At 45.7% G+C, this 19,935-nt stretch overlaps 2 protein-coding genes across 5 annotated transcripts in view; one reads left to right on the plus strand and one right to left on the minus strand.

Annotated features, from left to right (window-relative positions):
* Positions 1–3,049: 3,049 nt before the first annotated feature.
* Mrtfb (myocardin related transcription factor B) overlaps positions 3,050–19,935 on the plus strand; it is a 174,173-nt gene continuing 157,287 nt past the window's right edge. For 2 of the 4 annotated variants that reach the window (XM_031363061.1, XM_031363075.1), the window contains exon 1: positions 3,050–3,276. The gene's annotated coding sequence lies outside the window, so the exon portion shown is untranslated. Of the gene's footprint in view, positions 3,277–11,533; positions 11,552–11,653; positions 11,785–19,935 lie in introns of those variants that run through there. The other 2 variants (XM_031363068.1, XM_031363054.1) reach the window with 2 other exon arrangements.
* Positions 8,325–12,217, minus strand: LOC116086230 (serine/arginine repetitive matrix protein 1-like). Its single transcript, XM_031364586.1, has 3 exons — positions 12,152–12,217; positions 9,160–12,096; positions 8,325–8,669 (listed from the first exon to the last, which is right to left on the minus strand). Exons 1-2 carry the CDS (start codon positions 12,215–12,217, stop codon positions 11,389–11,391), a joined length of 774 nt encoding a protein of 257 aa, XP_031220446.1. The 3' UTR covers positions 8,325–8,669; positions 9,160–11,388.

Here is a 19,935-nt window from a genome sequence, read left to right on the forward strand (position 1 = left end):
AAAATGAATGAAGATACACACCTAAATCTTTCTTGAGAACTGCCCCCCTTGACCGGCATTCTCATATTCTCTTTGGGTTGATTCATCTCTCTCTTGTTCAAGCGCTCAAGTTTAGCGCCACCAGTTCAGGAATGTTCCCAGGCCTTTCTGCTGGCTTCTTGCATCTGGGACGTTCACAATGGTTCTGGATTTTCTCTACTTAGGGAATTTTTTTAATTGATTTCTTTTTATGTTATGGGTGTTTTGTCAGAATGTATATATGTGCACCACATGCATGCAGAGGCCAGAAGATGGCATCAGAACCCCTGGAATTGGGCTTACAGACAGTTGTGAACCTCCATGTAGGTACAGGGATTTGAGCCCAGGTTGCTTGGAAGAACAGCCAGAGCTCTTAGCTGGTGAGCATCTTTCTGGTCCCTTGCTTTATTTTCTGAAAGACTCCATTTTTATTTCTGTGTATATGCATGTCTGTGTGTGTGCACATGCAAATGCCAGTGCCTGCAAAGGTCAAAAGGAACATCATATGCCCTTTGACCCGGAGTCACAAGCAGTCGCGAGACACCCAGTGTAGATGCTGGGAGCCAAACTCTGGTCCTCTGAGAGAACAGCAATCATGCTTGTAATGACAGAGCCAGCTCTTGAACCCTCATTCTTACATTTACTCCATTTTCCTTCATGAATCCTTAGGAAGGATGCCTATGTGTTCACCTTCATCAGTTTAGCGTGATGCTACATGGGTGATGCTGAATGAAGATCTCCTTTGAAAGCCTCAACACAAGGCCTAGATTGTTCTAAAATGCTTTACTTTTGTTCTGCTCTGCTGTGACTTGGGGTTCTTTTCTTTTCTCTTTCTTTCTCTCTTTTTCTCTTTCTTTCTTTCTTCCTTCCTTCCTTCCTTCCTTTCTTTCTTTCTTTCTTTCTTTCTTTCTTTCTTTCTTTCTTTCTTTCTTTCTTTCTTTCTTTCTGAGACAGTTGTACCATGCATGTAGCACAGGTTCACTTCAGACTTGCAACCTTCTTTCTTAGCCTCAGGAGTCCTGGGACTGCAGGCTAGCCTACCATACTCAGCTAGGGTCTTCAGTCTAGCTTTTGAATATACAAGTTTCAGGATCATAATGCTTTTACAAAACTGGAGAAATGTCCTTATCAATCATGTGGGTCAGCAAGGGCTGTAAACTGTGCTAAGCATGCAGCCCTGGTATGGCTTATTAGTGGTAACTGTAACCTGAGTCACCTGATCAACATGGTGCCTGTTTGGTTCAGAGGCCTCACTCTTAGAAATCAATGTTGTGGTCCAATGGAGACTATACTGATTCCTTCATTTCTTCCTCACTTATTAATTATAAGTCCTCCTTAAAGAAAGGAATCTCTCCCTCCCTTCTTCCTTTTCTTCCTCCCTCCCGATTCCTATCTGTATAGGTTAGTGGCATCTGTTGCATTGTATGATTTATAATCCAACACTACCATTGTTCTTTTGCTGAAAGCATCCCAGATATGGTCACCATTGCTCTTTCCTGGATCCTGGTCACCATTCCTCTTTCCTGGATCCTTTCCATGTGCCTCCCCTCTGCTGGAACTCTGGTTTGTTTCCCTGGATAGCATTTAGAAACTGAGATTTGGTGAAATGTATGCTCAGCGTAGAGTACCCTTTGCCACTAGGCCTTAATGCTCTCTTTCTTTGTAATTATGAGGTAAATTTTCCTTCCAACTGAAGGAATAATACTTAAATCTTGACAAAGTTGTGAAAAACATTTCCTCTCATGGTTCCGCCTTTCTCTCTTACCCCTTACATGGCTTGGCACCAGTGTACAACTTGGAGTGCTAGACCTTGTTAGAAGCTGACACTTGGCCTTCCTTCTACAGGAAGCATTGAGCACGGGTGCAGGAGGGTCAGCAGGGCTCTGGAATGTGAGCTCATTATTCCAGGCAAATGACTCAGAAGAGATGGGAATGAAGTGCATCTGAGCAGTCCTGTGTCGACGTGGGACTGGGAAGAAAGGAGAGGGCTGTCTTCTGCCATGGTCCTTTGAGATCCCTGCAACCATAGCTTTTCACTTTGGCTCCTGGCTTCTCTCCTAAGGCACTTGTCACCACCCCCTAAGTGATATCTGTTCCCATCTCCTCCCAGGAGAACAGCTGTTTCAATTCCAACCTTATACCTGTGAATTTCCACCTGTGTCCCAGTGGCAACCTTTCATAGCTGGGTCCTCAAAAAAACTTCCATCAAGAAGTCAAGCTTACAATTGTCTTTTTTAGTTGTGTGAGGACTTTTTTCCCTCCTCCAAGGTTCCTTGGTGTCTAACACACTGGGTGTGGGGGGCAAATATTCTGGCTTCTATCCTTTCATAACAATACAGTTGTGTTCAGCATGAAACCTCAAAAAATCTAAATGGTGCCCACTGCACTCCGGATGTGGGAAAGTTAGGGGAGGCCGCCAGAAGGTGCTCTCTCTGATGGCCTACACCAATGGCTCTCAACCTTCCTAACACTGCATTCCTTTAACACAGTTCCTCACATTGTGATGACCCCAATCATAGAATTGTTTCATTGTTGCTTCATAACTGTAATTTTGCTACTGTTATGAATCCCAATGTAATCTGTGTTTTCCAGAGGGGTTGAGATCCACAGTTTTAGAACTGCTGCTCTACAGGTTTTAGGATATCAGATCAGGAGACCCACTTCTTTAAGCCATTTCTTTATTTTAGAAATAAAGAAAAAAAAAGCCATGTACTGCTCATTCTCATGTTATTAATGATGCCTGGACCCTGGTCCTCACCTGGCAACAGGTAGCCACCACTTCTACCAGGAAGAGGCTACAAACCCCTGCCATGCCACAGCCAGATGTCAAGACCACAAAAGAGAGAGACTGGGGTGAGCCCATATTTTCTTAGCTGTCTCTAGGAAGTCTGAAGAAAATGTCACCAGGCATAAACTTCCCAAGGACCCACTGGGGCTTCCTGTTGGGGACTGGGTGTCTGAATCATTGCCTGCACCCTGACCCTTCCCAAGACAATGTAGAACCCATTTGGAGAGTTCCAAGAACAGTCTCCATCTTTGAAAGGAATGTTTAGCAAAGCTACTTTGAGTTGGCAGGAAGGGTCAGAGGATGTGATGAGTCACATCCAGGGTGATGTCGTCAGGGGCATGTGAGCAGTGGTTACAGCTGAGGTTAGGAAGCAGCTATGATAGATGTGAAAGTGGCTGGGATCTCACTGCCTTCTTCATAACTTGACAATGCTCTTGAGTTGGTGTCTTCCTGGAGTCACACTGTATGAGGTAAGTGCTGTCTTCAATCCCATTTTACATCTGAGGAACTGAGGTTCAGTGGCCACAAAGCCACAGGTGGGAAGCATTGGAAGAAAACCCTGAATGGCTTTTGGTCAATATTCACTGTGTGATCGATCCTATTAGAAATGTCTGTCATGTGGGTAGTCAGGCTTTGAAAGTGTGTTAGTGTCCCATGTACATACTAATGTATGTGTACAAGTGTGAGGGGCCAGATGTGGGCATTATGTCTTCCTCAATTGCTCTCCATCTTATTTTCTGGGACAGGCTCTGACATGAAACTGGAGCTCAGTGGTCAACGAGTAGGTACTAGAACTGCCCCTACCTGCTGCCTCCTGAGTGCTGGGATTACAGACAAGTGCCTCAATGGCCATCTTTTCACATGGGCACTGGGGATTCAAACTCAGGCCCTCATGCTTGCACAACAACCATTTCACTGAGACCCAAGGCTTTGGTTTTACTGAACCAAGTACTAAGGAAGCCAAGGCTGATACTTCTTAGCACAAGTGTTCTTAATGTTTGTCACATGGCTGAAAGAAAGGCAGCCAAGGCTCTGCCATCCCCTACATTTGCAATCTGATGACTGAAGCACCTACATGACAGGGTCAGGGTCACTCATTGGGGCATGGTCACAGTACCACCCAGCCCTCAAAAGACCTGCCCAAGGATTCTGTAGACAAGGAGGGAAGACATGCTAGATAGATCCCGGAGTGGGAGCCAAAGTGTGGATGGTGTTCAGTGTAAGGTAGGACTCAAGATGAAGGTATTAAGTAACTAAAGCTAAAGAGATGAGGGCCTACTGCAAAGCAGCTATGCATCTGGAAAGCAGACACAAGTAATACTCCATGTTAGGGTTTGCCAGTGATTTTGTACTACCTGCAAGGTATTGTTACTTATAAAGTGCCCGCATGTTCCCACTTCACGCTGTGTCTTCCAAATGCTTGCCCTTTTCCTATGATAACCTCTTTTAACTCTGCATCTTTGTTTACTCAGTCCATGTGGCACTGAAAAGTGGAGTCTGAATTCTAGACCTGCAGGGACATATCACAACTATGTGGCAATCTCAGGTTGGCAGTGGTGGGAGGCTGGTCCACTGGGCAGATGTTTACAGCTGTAATCTTCAGGGCTTCAGCCTAAGCTCTCCTATAGTCTAGCTAAGCACAACACTTTGAATCAATGAGTGAAGAATCATGTTGCATGTATAGTCATTCTTAAGTATCCAGGGCCCTCAGGGATTTCCAAATCATGGATGCTCAAATTGTTTATATAGAAGGCATGATAGAGCAGGGGAAATTGCTAAGTGGTTAGTCTATCAGCCAGCAGTAAGGACCAAGGCTTGGATCCCCATAACCTACACAAAAGTGGACACTGGGGCTCCCTAGAGCAAGCTGTCCAGCAAGACTATACATATCAGACAGCTCTTGGGTCTGATTGAGACATTGCCTCAGGCCTCTACATGCACATGTCCACACATGTACCCACACACAGGCAAACACATTCACACACACAGCACACACAATAGAATATTTAAAAAGCAAGATGACATAATATTTGTAACCTTCAGTAGACTAACCATCTTGGGATTGCTTTAATACACTGCAGAGTATCGTGGTATAATGAGTTGCCCTACTGCTTACTTGGGTTATCCCCTCAGCACAGATGCCATTTAAAACAGCGTTTCCTCAGTCGAATCCACAAATGCAAGACTAATAACTATGGAGGAAAAAACAGTCAGTCAAGACAGGTCAATGCACACTGGGACAGCCATCAAGGCCTAGTTTTAGATGGCTTAGAACCAGAGAGCTCCTGCTTAGCTCATATTGTGTGGGCTGGGGACTCTGCTTGGCAGAGCCACCACTGTCCAGGTCACTGCCCTGCTAGATAGATAGAACCCTGTCTTTTAATACTAATATTATTCATTATTATTAGTTAATTAATATTAATAAAACTCTAGCTTTTAATATTTTGTTTCAGAAACTGCCACATTCTCTCTCTATTCACAATCTTTGACCAGACTGTGACCTGACCAAGGGAGCCAGGAAGTACCATCACCCATGCATAGATAGTGTGGAGCCAGATACTTTGCTGAGCAGCACCAGTGATAATCAACCTCCATGAAGATGGTCCTGTCAATTTCATTTCATAGTGGGCCTGAAGATATGTGTTCAAAGCTAGGCAGTGCAGTGAACACCTGTAATATACCTAGAATCCCAGTACTTGGGTGGTAGAGACAAGAGGATCAGGAGTTCTCTGAGGTGAGCCTTGGCTACATGAGACCCTGTTCCAAATAAACAAAACAGAAAGTGTGTTCTTGAGCAGAAAGTAAGAGACAAAGCTGGATTTGTCCTCTACAGCAAAGTGAGGGAGCTGGTTCAAAGCTACACTTCTTACTTTCCAATGTAATGAGGTTGGGTAGCACACGTCATTAAACGCAGTGGTGAAAAGCATGGAATCTAGACATCCTTCAACTTTGCTCCTTACTCGTTGTGTGAATGGTGGGAATTCCTAGACCACTTTGCCCATCAAAGGGTGGGGAGGAGCAGGGAGAGGATATGTTTTCCAGAATGAAACGTGTGCATCCCAACAGGGTTGACCTAGATAAGACTAATGGGGAGAAGGATGCACACAGAGCCTGCACGGCAGTTAGAGCAGCCCAGACAAGGCTGGGGTTTGTGCATGCTTACTCCTCAGAAACCACTGCCTTCGTCTTGTGCCAGTGTGGATGCTTGGGTCATTATTAGTTCAGTGAAGGGATTGCCCAGGGCTCTGTGGGTCTGGAGGCCTCCCAGCAGCATGCTGATGTCAGCAAGGAGCCAAGATATTTTGGCTTTTCTGTTCTTTGCCTTGATGCCTCCCATCCCATATAGGCAAAGCACTAATAACCACAGAGTGTGCTGACTTCCAAGAGATGCTCAGTTACAGCCGAGAAGGTTGCCTTTGCCCCTGCAGCCAACAAACCTCTCCTCCATGTCTTCCAGACTCCAGCTTGCTTTGGCCTCTGTAGGATCAGATTTCTTGAGTAGAAATCCTAGCTGCTTTAAGCAGAAAGGTGGAAGGGTAAAGGATGTTAGGTGCCCGCAGAGGCACTGGAAGAGGGGAGAACTTTCCATTAAGCTTCTAATAGTGCCCCAGACCACACTGTAGGTCTGACCAGGTGAGCTCACCACCACTGAAAGGTGGGCTAACAGCCCTCTACCACCTCCAAGTGCTGGGTGTCAGGAGCTCACCCTGGCTGGTACCATTGCTGTTGTCAGCATTCGATCAAGGCTGCTGCTCTGCTGGCACTAACGTCAACAGATAGAGGGTCATATAGGGGTATAGCCTCTATGGGACTAGTAGCTGGCTGGAGACATCATGTCCTTTGTCCTAGTAGCAAAGAAGGTGGATATTTTGTATCTCAAGGTTGACTCTGGGATGCCAGAATTGGTCCTGGCACACAGAAGCAATGGCTGTCCACTACGGCTGATCGTCTGCTGGTTGCACTTAACTGTTATCCTAGAATCACCTGAGAAACATCTTACTGAGGGATGGCCTGTGGGTGTGTCTTTGTGTTGGGTGTGTCTTGTCTGTAAATTGATGTGGGAAGATCCACCCTGAAAGACCGAAGTACCATTTCCTGGGACAGAGCCTGAGAGGTGGAGTGGAGAAATTTAGCTGACAGTGAGCAGGAAGGCAGTGTGGGTGCACTCACTTCTCTCTGTTACTGACTGTGGAGATGATGTGACCAGATGCTTAGGTTCCTGCCCCTAACTTCCTCCACAACAATGGACTGTAGCCTGGAACTCTAAACCAAATAAACATTCCTCCCTGTGATGCATTTTAACAGGGTATTTTTATCATAGCAACAGAAGTGATCAAACCACCTTTGATCAAGCCCTTGGACAGAGATGGAGGGCTCCACAATGATAAGATTGGGCTGACCCAATCTACATCTGGGGACTTTCCTGATTCAGTTCAATCACCTATTTTCCAGTGTCTCTACATGTTCATGGCATGTGCAGATCTTTTTGTAGTTGAAGTAGGGTCTGATCTGACTCTGTAGCTCAGGCTAGCTTAGTACTAAAAAAATCCTCCTGCCTCAGCCTACCTGGTGCTGGGATCAGGTGTGTCAACACACTTGGCTGCAAACATGGCTTCCAATACTTCCAAAGGTACCCAGGTGCCCTGTCTTCCCAGCTATCCACAGTATTTCTTGCTGATCCTTGTTCCTGTCTCTAGAATGTTATCCCTTTCTACCTTGTCTCCTATGGGAATTTGAATGAGATTGGCTCCCCCAGATTGATATATTTGCAAGTTTAGTCCCCAGTTGATGAACTATTTGGAACCTTAGGAAATGTGTCCTTGTTGGAGGATGTGTGTCATTGAGAGTGGCTTTGAGGTTTCAGAAACCCATGCCAGGCCAGTGTTGCTATCTCTGCCTCCCACCTGCTATCAGGATGTAAAGCTCTCAGCTACTGCTCCAGCACACACTTACCTCCCTGCTGCCATGCCCCCCATCATGATCATCATGGACCAACCCTCTAAACTGTAAGCCATCTCCCAATTAAATGCTTTATTTTTATGAGTTGCCTTAGTTCTAGTGTCTCTTCACAGCGAGAGAACGCTAAGACACCTACTGTCTCTGGTATATACTTAAGAACTCATTTCAATCATGTTGTATATGTATATGGTGTGTGTGTGTGTGTGTGTGTGTGTGTGAGAGAGAGAGGGAGAGAGAGAGAGAGAGAGAGGGAGAGAGAGAGAGAGGGAGAGAGAGAGAGAGAGAGAGAGAGAGAGAGAGAGAGGAGAAGAGTGCCATAGCATGTGTATGGAGTCCAGAGGACAATGTAGGCATTCATTTGAGACAGGGTCTCTTTGTTGTGTGCCCAAGTATGACAAGATGGCTGGTCCTGAAGTTTCCAGCCATTCAATGGTCTCTTCCTCCCATCTGGCTGTAAGAACACTGGGATTACAAATGTGGGCTATGATGCCAGATTTTATGTGGGTCCTGAGGATCTGAATACTGGTCCCCACAGTGGCACATTAAGCCATCTATCCCCCAACTCCCTCTTAGGGAGCTCATTTGTTCTTATTGACTCCTCCGTCCATTACTCTAAAACATGAAATGATGGTCTTGCTCACAGCTAGTAACACGATACTTGCCAGTTAGTGCTTAAAGTGTTTTTATCGGGGCATTAACCAAACCCTATTACTGGCATTTATAAAATCCCTCATGTATCAAAAGACATTTTGATACCTTACATCCTTAATGATATCACATACTATATAATATACCTTGCCCTTTAAGAAGATACATATGTAGTCATCATTTCCCATGTTAGTAGTCAAACAATGATGTCCTTGTGGATGCTGTTCCTTCTTCTGAGGGTCAGTTCTGTAACAGACTGTGGAAACATGGGACATGGCTGTGTTTGGGAGTGACAAGGCCTAAGGTGATAGACAGTTCCTATAAACCTGTCTCTCTGTTCACAATGTCACTGATGTTAACCCCAGACCCACCACAATTTTGTTAACAAGTTTCAGCTTTGTTCATCTTCCCTGTGCCCTTGTTTGCTTGCTTGTGCATGTATGCATGGCTGCTTTCTCTATAGTGACTTCCAGAGTAAGATATTTTAAACTGTCTGGGTAGCTTTTCCTGTATTAGTGGGGGGAGCCTTAAAAAACAAATAAACAAAAACAAAAGACAAAACAAACAAAACATATGGTTCCTCTTCTAGGAAGCTGGGAAAGCTCTGGAGAGGGACAGTCTCATCAATGACTAGGAGGAAATACACTGTTTGGAGAGTGCTGCTCAATGGGCAGAGCTATTTTCTACTGTGTATGAGGCTCTGGATTCAATCTCCAACATCCCACAAATCAAGTGTGGGTACTTACCCATAATCCCAGCACTCAGGAGGTAGAGGCAGAGGATCTTCAAGTTCTTCTAACTCTGTAGTGGATTCAAGGACAGTATGGCCTAGGTAAGACCAGTATAGTTTTGTGTTTTTCCCCATTGTGCTAGAAAGTACTTGTAGTTGCACATCCGAGCAGATCCTCCAAACTGATTTGGAGTTTATATTGGAAAAAGAGGAATGAGACAGGAATGACAAAGTTCTTTCCCATGTAAGAGTGTCCCAGTCTGTGTAATGTACTTTTACATATACACCATGAATATTAACTTAGTTCATCCTACAAAATCTATTTATGCCCTTATTTTCTATGAGACCACTGATGGTATGGTCCCAGAGAGAAACATGGAAAACTTTATGTTGAAATCTTGATCTCAGGAAATTTGTAGGGTAGGAGGTCAGAGACAACTTGTAAGGGTCAGTTCTCTCCTTCCACCATGTGGATCCCAGAGATAGGGTGGCTAGTATTAGCAGTACATGCCTTTACATACAATAGGCATGTACAATGGAATAGGAAAGAATTTGTAGGTCACCAAAGCACAGTTTTGTAGGTTTGGAGTCAGTGACCTAGAATGAGATTCTTAACTGCCATTTACCAATTGTGTGTCATTAGGCAAGTTCACTCATTTTCTAGATTCCTGCTGTATTCATCTGTGAAAAAGAAACACCACCTACTTCCACTGAGGTGTGTGAAAATGTGAGGCAGGCCTGGAAAAGACTTGCTTCAGTGGGCTGAACAAGCCTTAAGAGCTGAAGACAAACTGGTGTCGTCCTCTAGAGCCAGAGACACTGGTCTTCTGTTCTTCACCAGGAGAACTTCAAATACTCTGATTCTCAGACTCTGAGACTTAGGCCAGTTCCCTCCCAACTCCTGGCATTTTCTTGGGCCTTCAGCCCAAAACTGAGAGCTACATCATCAGCAATTATGGTTCTCAGGCCTTTGGACTTGGACTGACTTATGTCACAGACTTCTACGGTTGCTAGTCTTGCTGGCAGCATTGTGGGTCTTAGCCTCCATGATAAATCAATCCTCTCATGCATCTATTGGTTCTTTCCCTGGAGAACCTACCTATAGAAGTCTCTGGGAAGACTGCCTAAGCTAACAAATGAACTGTGCTTGAACTGGTAGCTACCAGTTGGATGGGATCTCCTTTCTTCATCCACCCCCCTTTTTGTCATGTTCGGTTTCTATTAAGAGAAGTGGTTTCCAGGCAACACAGGTAAGGAAGGTTGGTGTGGGCCCACATTTGTTGACACTACAAGATCATCAGGATCTTGTCCAGTGAGGCTTAACAGGCCTCAGTGCAGTTTGCAGGGATGAGCTAGAACATTCCAGGCTCTTGATTCTGCAGAAGCTGTCACAGAGGGGCCAGCTTACAGGAATATATAAAGCAAGATTGAATAAAAATGGCCCCCATAGGCCCACAGGGTGTAGCAGTATAAGGAGGTGTGACCTGGGAGGAAGCCATCCTTCTCCTAGCAGCCTTCAGATGAAGATGTAGAACTCTCAGCTCCTCCTGCACCATGCCTGCCTGGATGTTGCCATGTTCCTGCCTTGATGAAAATGGACTGAACTCTGAACCTGTAAGCCAGTCCTAATTAAATGTTGTCCTTATAAGAGTTGCCTTGGTCATGGTGTCTGTTTACAGCAGTAAACTCTAAGACACGAGGTTATGGGTACCCACTTTGATGCATCTCACTATGCCAGCCTCTCTTCCTTGGGAAGAAGTCACACAGTAGTGCAGTGCTCCTCAGTCCTCCTAATGCTGGGACCCTTTACTACAGTTTGTCTTGTGGTGATCTCCCAACCATAAAATTATCTTGCTGTTATGAATCAATGTAAATGACACACAGGATCTGATATGTGACCCCTGTGGTTGAGAACTGCTGACCTAACTTCAGGTATGCTCTCGTTCTATGTCCATGATCCATTCTATCCTGGGTTCTCCCACTGTTTTCGAACATTATTTTGCTCGTAGGGCTCTATAGAGTTGGTGAAAGTGTGAAAAGCCTAACCCTAACCCTAACCCTAACAGACCACCTGCCAGGATCATTTCTTCCACTCTGGAGAACTATAGAGGGATGGGGAGTGAGGCAGGACTCAAGAGGGGTTCCTACAGGTGCGGGTGTGGCATCAGAGACGCAGCGACTCCACGGGCCTGTCTGCTCATCCGCTGCAACCTCCTTCTGGAATGGGGAGGCGGCAAGAATGCACTTAGTGAGGCAGCATGAGCTGTGCGCTTGCTAGGGTAGCAGGTGCTGACTGACCGTCTGACTGGGCGCAGCCAGAGCTTGTGCAGCAACCAAGGAACTCCCAGCTCCGCAGCCCAGTGCGCATGCGCTCCGAGCCAGCCAGGTGTGAGCGCGGCGGTGTCCGGGTGAGAGAAGACTTTTCCGGGTCAGGGGCGCGGGCGGATGCCGGGTGGGAGAAGAGAAGCAGGGTGTAAACCTCCCGGTGTCGGCACGGCGCTACCTGGAGCTTCCAGGACGGGCTCCGCGCCCGCCGCGTTCGGGCGGGAGGAGGGTAAGCGCGGGGCGGAGCGAAGTCTCGCGAGATCCGGTGGTAGCTGCGGTGGCGACGGCGGCGGCGGCGGCGGCGGTGGTCCGGGAGGTGAGCGGCGGACCGGCGAGCGAGGCGGCCGTTGGGGCTGCGGAGGGCGAGGCCGGGCTCCGGGAGCGGGGCGGACGGAAGGCTCGCGTCCTCGGCGGCCCCTGAGGTCGCTGCGGCGCCTCCGGGCGCGCGCTGTCCCGGGACTCGTGCGGGGCGGGGCGGCCTCGACTCGGGGCCACCGGATCCGGGCTTCCCTCGTCGGGGGTCCCTGTGCGCGGCCGCGGCCCGATCTTCCCCGGCAGCCTTGGCTTGGTACGGGGCGCTTTGCTTGCGAGCTCCCACGCTGGAACTGCAGTGAGGTGCAGCGGCGCTCTGGCCGAAGCCGCTCGACGTGGTGGGATGGGGACGGCCCACGCCCCGGACTCACCTTCCATCCTCCTCGCCAGCCCTGCTCGCGCGGGGCTGCAGAGGGTGTGTCTGCAAGCCCTCCCATGACTGCACGCACGCAGCGTCCCACGTTTCCAGGGAGAAAGTTTCCCACCGCTTTTGTTCTGTCCCTGAAAGTTCCCTAGTTCTCAGTGTTCAGAAGCCATCCTTTGGCCCTGTGTGTGAGCAGCTGCGGTCTGGGAGTGATGAGGGGTGCGCCGGGTGAAGGATCTCAGGCCCGGAGGATAGCCTAAGGCTTGCCTCAGGCAAAGAAACTTAGAAAAGTTTGGTTCTTGTCCAAGGCTTGAGATCGCACTCTTCGGGTGAGCGGTTGTGAAGTTCGTAATCAAGGCCTCTTGCTTCTGTTGCTAACGTTTGACACCCTGACTCGAAGTTCATAAATAATGTATTTTCATATACATGATCCAAGGTCAGTGGAGTGCTCTCCTTTAGATGTGAAGAAGAAATAAAGGGGAAGATACGTGCTATGGCGTTAGTACAGCCCAGATGCCCCGCTAGGTAGGACGTAATGCCACGCACCCTGCGGCTAGTGAGTATGTTTGGGGACACGCGCGCGCGCGCGCGCGCGCGCACACACACACACACACACACACACACACACACACACACGCATGCACTTGTGGGACTGAGAGTCTCAAAGTCAGGAACAAAGATTGGGACCTGAGATAAAACCGTGTTGCTTCGGGTAATTGATGCTAATGAGAAAAACTACGTAGGCTGAGTGACAGCATGCAAGATAAATCACAGCCTGTGTCTGGTTAGGCTCAGATAATACAACCCTCCAGGGATGCTGTATTCCAGGCTACATTGTAACCAATACAGAGCCTTAGTTCTCCACATTTAAGGGAGTACACGAATCCCTCATGCTTATCACCAGTAATAAAGAACTAGAAGATTGAAATTGTTGCACTTGGCTCCATATGTGTCTAGTGGGTGCAGGTGTAATGTGCTGTGTGAAAGTTCACACAGTTCCCTTTCCCTTACCTGGCTGGCCTACATAATTGGGGCAGGGTAGTGGGTGTTTCCCAGAGTAACTTGCCAAATGGTTCAGTATTGAATCCTAAAGTTAGGTTAATTTATAGTGAGCAGCTTATGGACCAGGGTAGCCTACATTATCACCTCTACCTCCCATATTATTAGCTGGCTGCAGATCCAGGGCCCCAAAACACTGCAGATGCTTTCCGCTGCCGTCTAGGAGTCTCTTCAATAACTAACAGTGTGCCATGGGCACAGTTCTGCCCTCTTGAGAACCACTATATAAAGCATCCCCCCCACTATCTAGCTTATTATAACAGCCGAATCTAATACACACTTTTCACTGGGAAGTAAAAATAAAATTCTGTGAATCTGATACATAAAAAGACAGCCTCTTTGGCTAGTGAGTCTGTCATGGATTATCATCTCTGTTTCTCATGAGCCAGAGTTAGTACCTGTTCATCTGCAGTTGTTTCTCTTTGATGGGAATCCTTGTTGGAAATGTTGGTCACGATTAGACTGCTGAGCAACATGAGGTGAGAGTGGAGCTGGAAGCGTCTGCAGCCTTATGGATGGTGATAGACAGCTGGGAGTGTCATTGAGTACCAGTCAGTGTAGCCCTGGGGCCTTTTCTACTTAGTGATAATAGTGCATTTGGAGAATACAGATGTGCTCAAGTGCTAAAATTACCTATTTAAGCAGTTCTAGGGGTTAGCTCACAAACAAGCTTGTCTTCATTGGAAACTTCTCGATGCTAGAGGAAAAAAAAAAGATAAAGAAAAGTTCAACTCAGTCCATTTGTAGCTACAGCAGTAAATTTCAAATTGTATAAATCCGAAAAAGTTTATTTTCGCCCTTTTTTCTTTAAATATAAGTTGCTTCTTGCTATAGAACATTTATTCTGTGTTGCTTGTTACTTTAGAAAGGCACTATGGAAATTAACATCTAAAAGTAAAGACTTATGAAAATAAGGATGCTACATTTAAAGTTGGCTAGCCATAGTTACAATGAACCCTTGTAAGTTGAAAATTCATCTAAGTGAAAGTAATTCATTTTTATTGGGTTAGGCAAACACTATCCAGTTCCAGGATAAAAAAAAGGCCAATTGTTTTTGGTTGTTTTTATTAATCATTATTTAAAAAAAACACTCCTGTTCTAGTTAGGATTTCTCTGCCATAGTAAACACATGACCAAAAGAAACTTGGGAAGAAGAGGGTTTATTTTGCTTACACTTTCATATCAGTCCATCATTTTAGAAAGCCAGTGTAGGTACTCAGGGCAGGAACCTGGAAGAATAGCTGGTGGAGAGGCCTTGAAGAAACACTGCTTACTAGCTTGTTCATCCTGCTTTCTTACAAAGTCCAGGACCACCTGCCTTGGGGTGGCACCACCTACTGTGGGCTGGGCTTCCCACAGCAGTCACCAGTCAAGAAAATGCAGCCCAGGCTTGTTCACAAGCTAAACTCAGTTGAGGTTCTCTCTTCTCAGATTACTTTAACTTGTGTCAAGTTGACCTAGGACCAGCCAGCACAACCTACCTGTTCTTAAATGAATTAAATATGAATTATGAATTAAGAGTGTGTCTTGATGATGCTGCCTCAGGGAAATAGGGACTATACTGGCATGTTGACACACTGGTTGATTTCTAACAACAAAAACTGAATCCAAAGAATGACTTGCGAAATGAAGCTACTCACCTTTCTAGATCCTTCCATCTTAACTTGATTTCTTTATTCTGAAGATTTAAAAATCACAGTCACTGTCAGAACCATGATTTTTAAAACATCTTCAGAGGAAAGCCTCATGTAGGGTAGTGGCCTCAGCAAGCATTAGGTGAATGTGAGTTATTTTAATCTGCTGCTTTATTTGCTTTTCCATTCTGCAAAGCTTAGCCTTTTCTTTATAACTTTTTTCGAATGGGTCATTCTTAGACTAATTTCAGTAATTCTCAGTTATTACTGCTTAGTAGGAAATGTGTTTGAAAACACTGTAGAAAGCAGGCAGTGTATGAAGAGCTGTCTCCTGGTGTCTGAGCTATCTGACATCAGAGTGGGCCCATAGGAAATCCAGCTGCACAACAACTGCCTGAGCACCTTGTCCCCAGGTGGACTTCTTTCTTTGCTTTCCATGCTTAGTGATTCCCCCAGCTAGCTGCTCTTCATAAGACTCTGGGGCTTCTTTATTATGCAGACAAATGTGAGCTGAGCCTGGGAGAAGTGCCAGGTGAGGGGCTGTGGAGATGGCTCCCTAGTTAAAGTGCTATGACACAAGCCTGCCTTAGCACTGGAGGGAGCCCAGGCAAATGCTGGGTGGGTGTGGTGGCCCACCTGCAATTTCAGCCTTGAAAGTCAGAGATGGCACAGAGAGCAAGCTAGCTAGTGAGACCAACCATGTCAGTGAGCTCTGGGTTTGATTGAGAGAACCTGCCTCGATGAATAAGGTGAAAGAGCAATCATGGATGATTCCTGACATCTACCTGAGGCCTCCGTATACATCTGCACACTCATGCACAGAGACATGCATCACATACACATGAAAATGGAGAAACAGCCGCAGAGTAGAACATATATCTCCAGGACTACTGGCCACCACTGGAGTCCGGGCAGGCAAGGGGCCAATCTGCATTTGCCAAGTCATCACTGTGCCTGCTCCTTCAGAGACTCAGCCGACTGAGAGAAGATGCTAACTCTTGGTCATGGTCATACTGAAATTGCCATTCAGTATAGAATTTCAGGGAAATATTTCCTCTTAATCATTAAATTTGGACTCTGGCTTATAGACAGTACTCTTTGCGGGAGTATTGTTTCAACATTTAAGAATTCTGTTTATATGGACAAAGTGTTCACATGACTCAAACACTTCAATAATGTGGGCATGTTTAGAAAGCCAACTTTCCAACTTCTCTTGGGTACTCCCCCCATAGCCTCTATCTGTTTACTATAAATATGTTCATCATTTCTCTTGTAGATACAAGCAAATGTCAGTAGGTTGTAATCTTTCTCTTTGTATAAAGTGCAGTGTCCTTCAGCCCACCTTCACCTGCTTTCCATTAGTTACACAGTTTACATGCTCATTTACAGAAAACACTTTTTAAAGATTGTATTCATTTTTATTTTATATGTACGAGTGTTTGGTTGCATGTATGTCTGTGTGACACATGTGTGCAGTGACCTCAAAGGGCAGAAGAGTGCATTAGAGTCTCTGAGACTAGAAGTTACAGTTGGTTGTGAGCCACCATGTGAGTGTAGAGAATGAAAACTAGTCCTCTGCAGGAGCAGCCAGTGCTCTTAACCTCTGAGCCAATGTGTTTCCAACCCCAGAAAACATTTGTAAACAGCGCTAGGCATCCTCTCTGTCCTGGATCTGCTTAGCCAGCCCCACTTGGAGACATCCATGTTGTCTTCAGTCTTACAGATCATGCCATGGAGAACACTTGTGTGTTTATGGTTTTTATATACAGATAAGCATGTTTCTGATGTACAAGAGGGGCTGCTGGGTAAGTGAGCCGGGTGTTTTAACTGACATAAAGACTTCCTTTCTCCACAAGTTATACCACTTTGACCTCACATGAGTATGGTTGTTTCCCAGGTTCAGTAGCGGATTCTGTGTAGATGAAATCCAATTTTGCTTGAGTCTTATACAATGAGTATGTTTCCATGTAATCCATAAACGTACACCACAGGCTGTGAAATCATCTGTAGATTACATGCTGTGCTGGATAGTTTTATGTCAAACAAGCTAAAGTCATCTAACAGGAGGGAACCTCAAATGAGAAAATGCCTCCAGATCTGGTTGCAGGCACACTTGTGGCATTGTCTTAATTAGTGATTGATATGGAAGGATGTAGGCCCTGTGGGTGGTACCATCCCTGGGCTGGTGGTCCTGGGTGCTATATTAAAGACTGAGCAAGCCATGAGCAGCAAGCAAGTAAGCAGTATTCCTCCATGGCCTCTGTACTAGTTCCTACCTCCATGTTCCTGTCCTGTTTGAATTCCTGTCCTGACTTCCTTCAGTGTTGAACAGTGATGTGGAAGTATAAGCCAAATAAATCTTTTCACTACAACTTGCTTTTGATCATGGTGTTTCATTATATCGATAGTAACCCTAACTAAGACACACATAGCCCAAATTAATGTGTGCACTGTGTCACTCTTGTTTGGGGACTGTGCATGTAGAGGTCAGAGGACAACCTTGGGTGTCAGTCTTCACCTTCCACCTGAGACAATCTCTGTTTTGTTACTGTGTCCAGCAGGCTAGCTCCAGCAGACTTCCCAGTTATCTTCCCATCTTAGCCTCCCATCTTACTGTAGAAAAATGGGATTCCAGCTCTGCAGCACCACACTTTGTTTTATGTGGGTGCTGGATCTGAACCTGGGTCCTCATGCTTGCACAGCAAGCACTTTACCCTCTGTGCCATCTTACCAGCTCTGCATTTTTTCCATGAACTATGTGTCCATGCCCTTTGCATTCTTCCTTTTCTAATTTCTAGGACTTCATAGATGACCACAGTTGGCTCTGTGTCCCCGTAGTCTCAGTCCTTACCTTGCCCCTGGGTATTCATTCATCTCAGTGCATCATGGCAAATAGAAGGCTCACATTTTTTTCTTTCCTTTTTAAAGAGATTTTTAAATTTTATTTTATATGTCCGTTTTTGCCTGTACGTATGTATGTGATACATATGCATGCCGCAGAGGTCAGAAGAGCATATTGGATCCATTGGAGCTGGAGTAATAGATGATTGTAAACTACCATGTGGGTGTTGGGAACCGAACCTGGTTCCTCTGTAAGAGCAACAGGAGCTCTTAACCACTGAACCAACTCTCCAGCCTCATTTTTAAAAAAGAAAGATATTCTTTAAAAAAAAAAAACAATTTATGTCTATAGATATTTTGCCTAAATGTACACCACAGCATACAGTATCTATAGAGGCCAGAAGATGGTGTTGCATTCCCTAGGGCTAGAATTATAAATAGTTGTGAGCTACCATGTGGTCCTCGGACTTGAAGCCAGATCTTTTAGCATTGCTCTAGCTTCTCACCTTCCCCTTAAGGTTTCCATGGTTTCTTGTCAGCCTTTTATGGAACCTGAATTTGGATGTGCTTCCTGAAAGGCATTCTCATTCCTATGTCTGTTAAGGTGTCTGTGGGATTACTTCTACATGTCATTCTTTGGTCCCTTTATGAGTTTTGCCTGGTGCTTGGGATCACAAACTCAGTTGCATCTGTACAAACATCCGCTGTACTTGGTGCATTTGCCCCAAAGCCTGTCCTGGAGTTTAGTGCAGCACAGCTGTGTGTATTGGGCACATCTCAGCACTTTGTTTCCTACTTTTCTCAGGGAAAATAAAAGAAAAAAGTAAAATCACATTAAAGGAATGACTCCAAAGTCTGTCTAGCTTTTTCCAAGCTGGAATTGGTTTATCTATAAAAGGAGCACCACGGAGGATACTGATAGACATCCTAAGGTGGAAGAGGAGCTTAACACTTACGTCTGTCCTACCTCTCCCTCCTTACCTCTTCAGTTTCCTGCTCCTTGACCATGACCTTGTTTTGCTTTGTTTTGAGACAGGGTTTCTCTGTGTAATAACCCTGGTTATCTTGGACTTGCTTTGTAGACTAGTCTGGCCTCAAACTTGTAGAGATCCACTTGCCTCTGCCTCCTGAGTACTCTGATCAGAGGTGTGCACCACCACACCCAGCTATCCTTGACTTATTTGAAATCGAACAAGAGAAAAGCCACAGGAATGTTAGATCTTAGACTGAGAAGGGTTATCAACTTTCTGTAAAAAAATTATTTTGCTATATATCGCCCAGGGTTTCTTATATACTAGGCAAGCATGCTACCACTGCGCTAACAGCTTCAGCTTTTCCCTCCTTTTATTGTTAAATTTTGGGATATACTTTCACTACGTTTCTCAGGCTGCCCTTGAATTCACTGTGTCGTTAAGCCTTGTTTGTAATCCTTCTGCCTCAGCCTCCCAACCAGCTGGGATTACAGGCTTGCCCTAGTACACTCACTAATCAGTACATTTGAGAATAGAGCACAAGATGTGGTTTGGTGTCCAAGGCTTCCTTCCTGCTTTCTAGCCTTGCATTACTCAGTCCTCTATTAAATACACTGTGACTGTGATGCTGCTAGGCATTTCCCAAAGACTTGGAGTTCTGTTGCCAGTCAAGTATGGCATTCAGTAAAAACAGTGTTATTATATCCAGCACCTTGTTCAGTCAGTGATTTGTACCACATTTATGTTGGAAACTGGAGAGGTATCATGACCATCCTCTGAAGAATGCCTAGCACTCAAGCAAACACCTGATAGGGACAAGCCAGATGTTAAACAGATGAGGGAAGACTTGACTCTAGTCTTCCTTTTTGCCTTGCAAGTCAGGAAACTCGTCTCCTCCTCTTCTTCCCTGTTACACTCTTAGTGCCTAGAAGGCAGTTATAGGAACCATAACAAGCATTAGAGAGAGTGCAAGAGGCAGATTCTTCTTTGTAAGAAGCTAAGAATGAATGTTCACATATGTGTTCAAGAGACACCAAGGAGTCCCTGGCTGGGTCGTACGTGCGATCCTTGACCCTCATGTTCTTAGTTGGGTGCTCGGTAGGCATGCGAACAGTGAGCGCAGAGGTCTGTGGCTTACCCACTGAGAGAGTCCTGGTTGGAGCAGGAGCGCTATACCCAGCCCCCAGCCTGCTGCAGAGCTCCAATCATCTGTGGATCCTTGATTTAGGAGCTTTCCTTTCTGTCGGGGCTCTGTTTCTTGGTGGTCCCTTTTTGACGACCTCAGT

The sequence above is a fragment of the Mastomys coucha genome, unplaced genomic scaffold (assembly GCF_008632895.1).
Source record: "Mastomys coucha isolate ucsf_1 unplaced genomic scaffold, UCSF_Mcou_1 pScaffold12, whole genome shotgun sequence".
NCBI classification, from domain to species: Eukaryota; Metazoa; Chordata; class Mammalia; order Rodentia; family Muridae; genus Mastomys; species Mastomys coucha.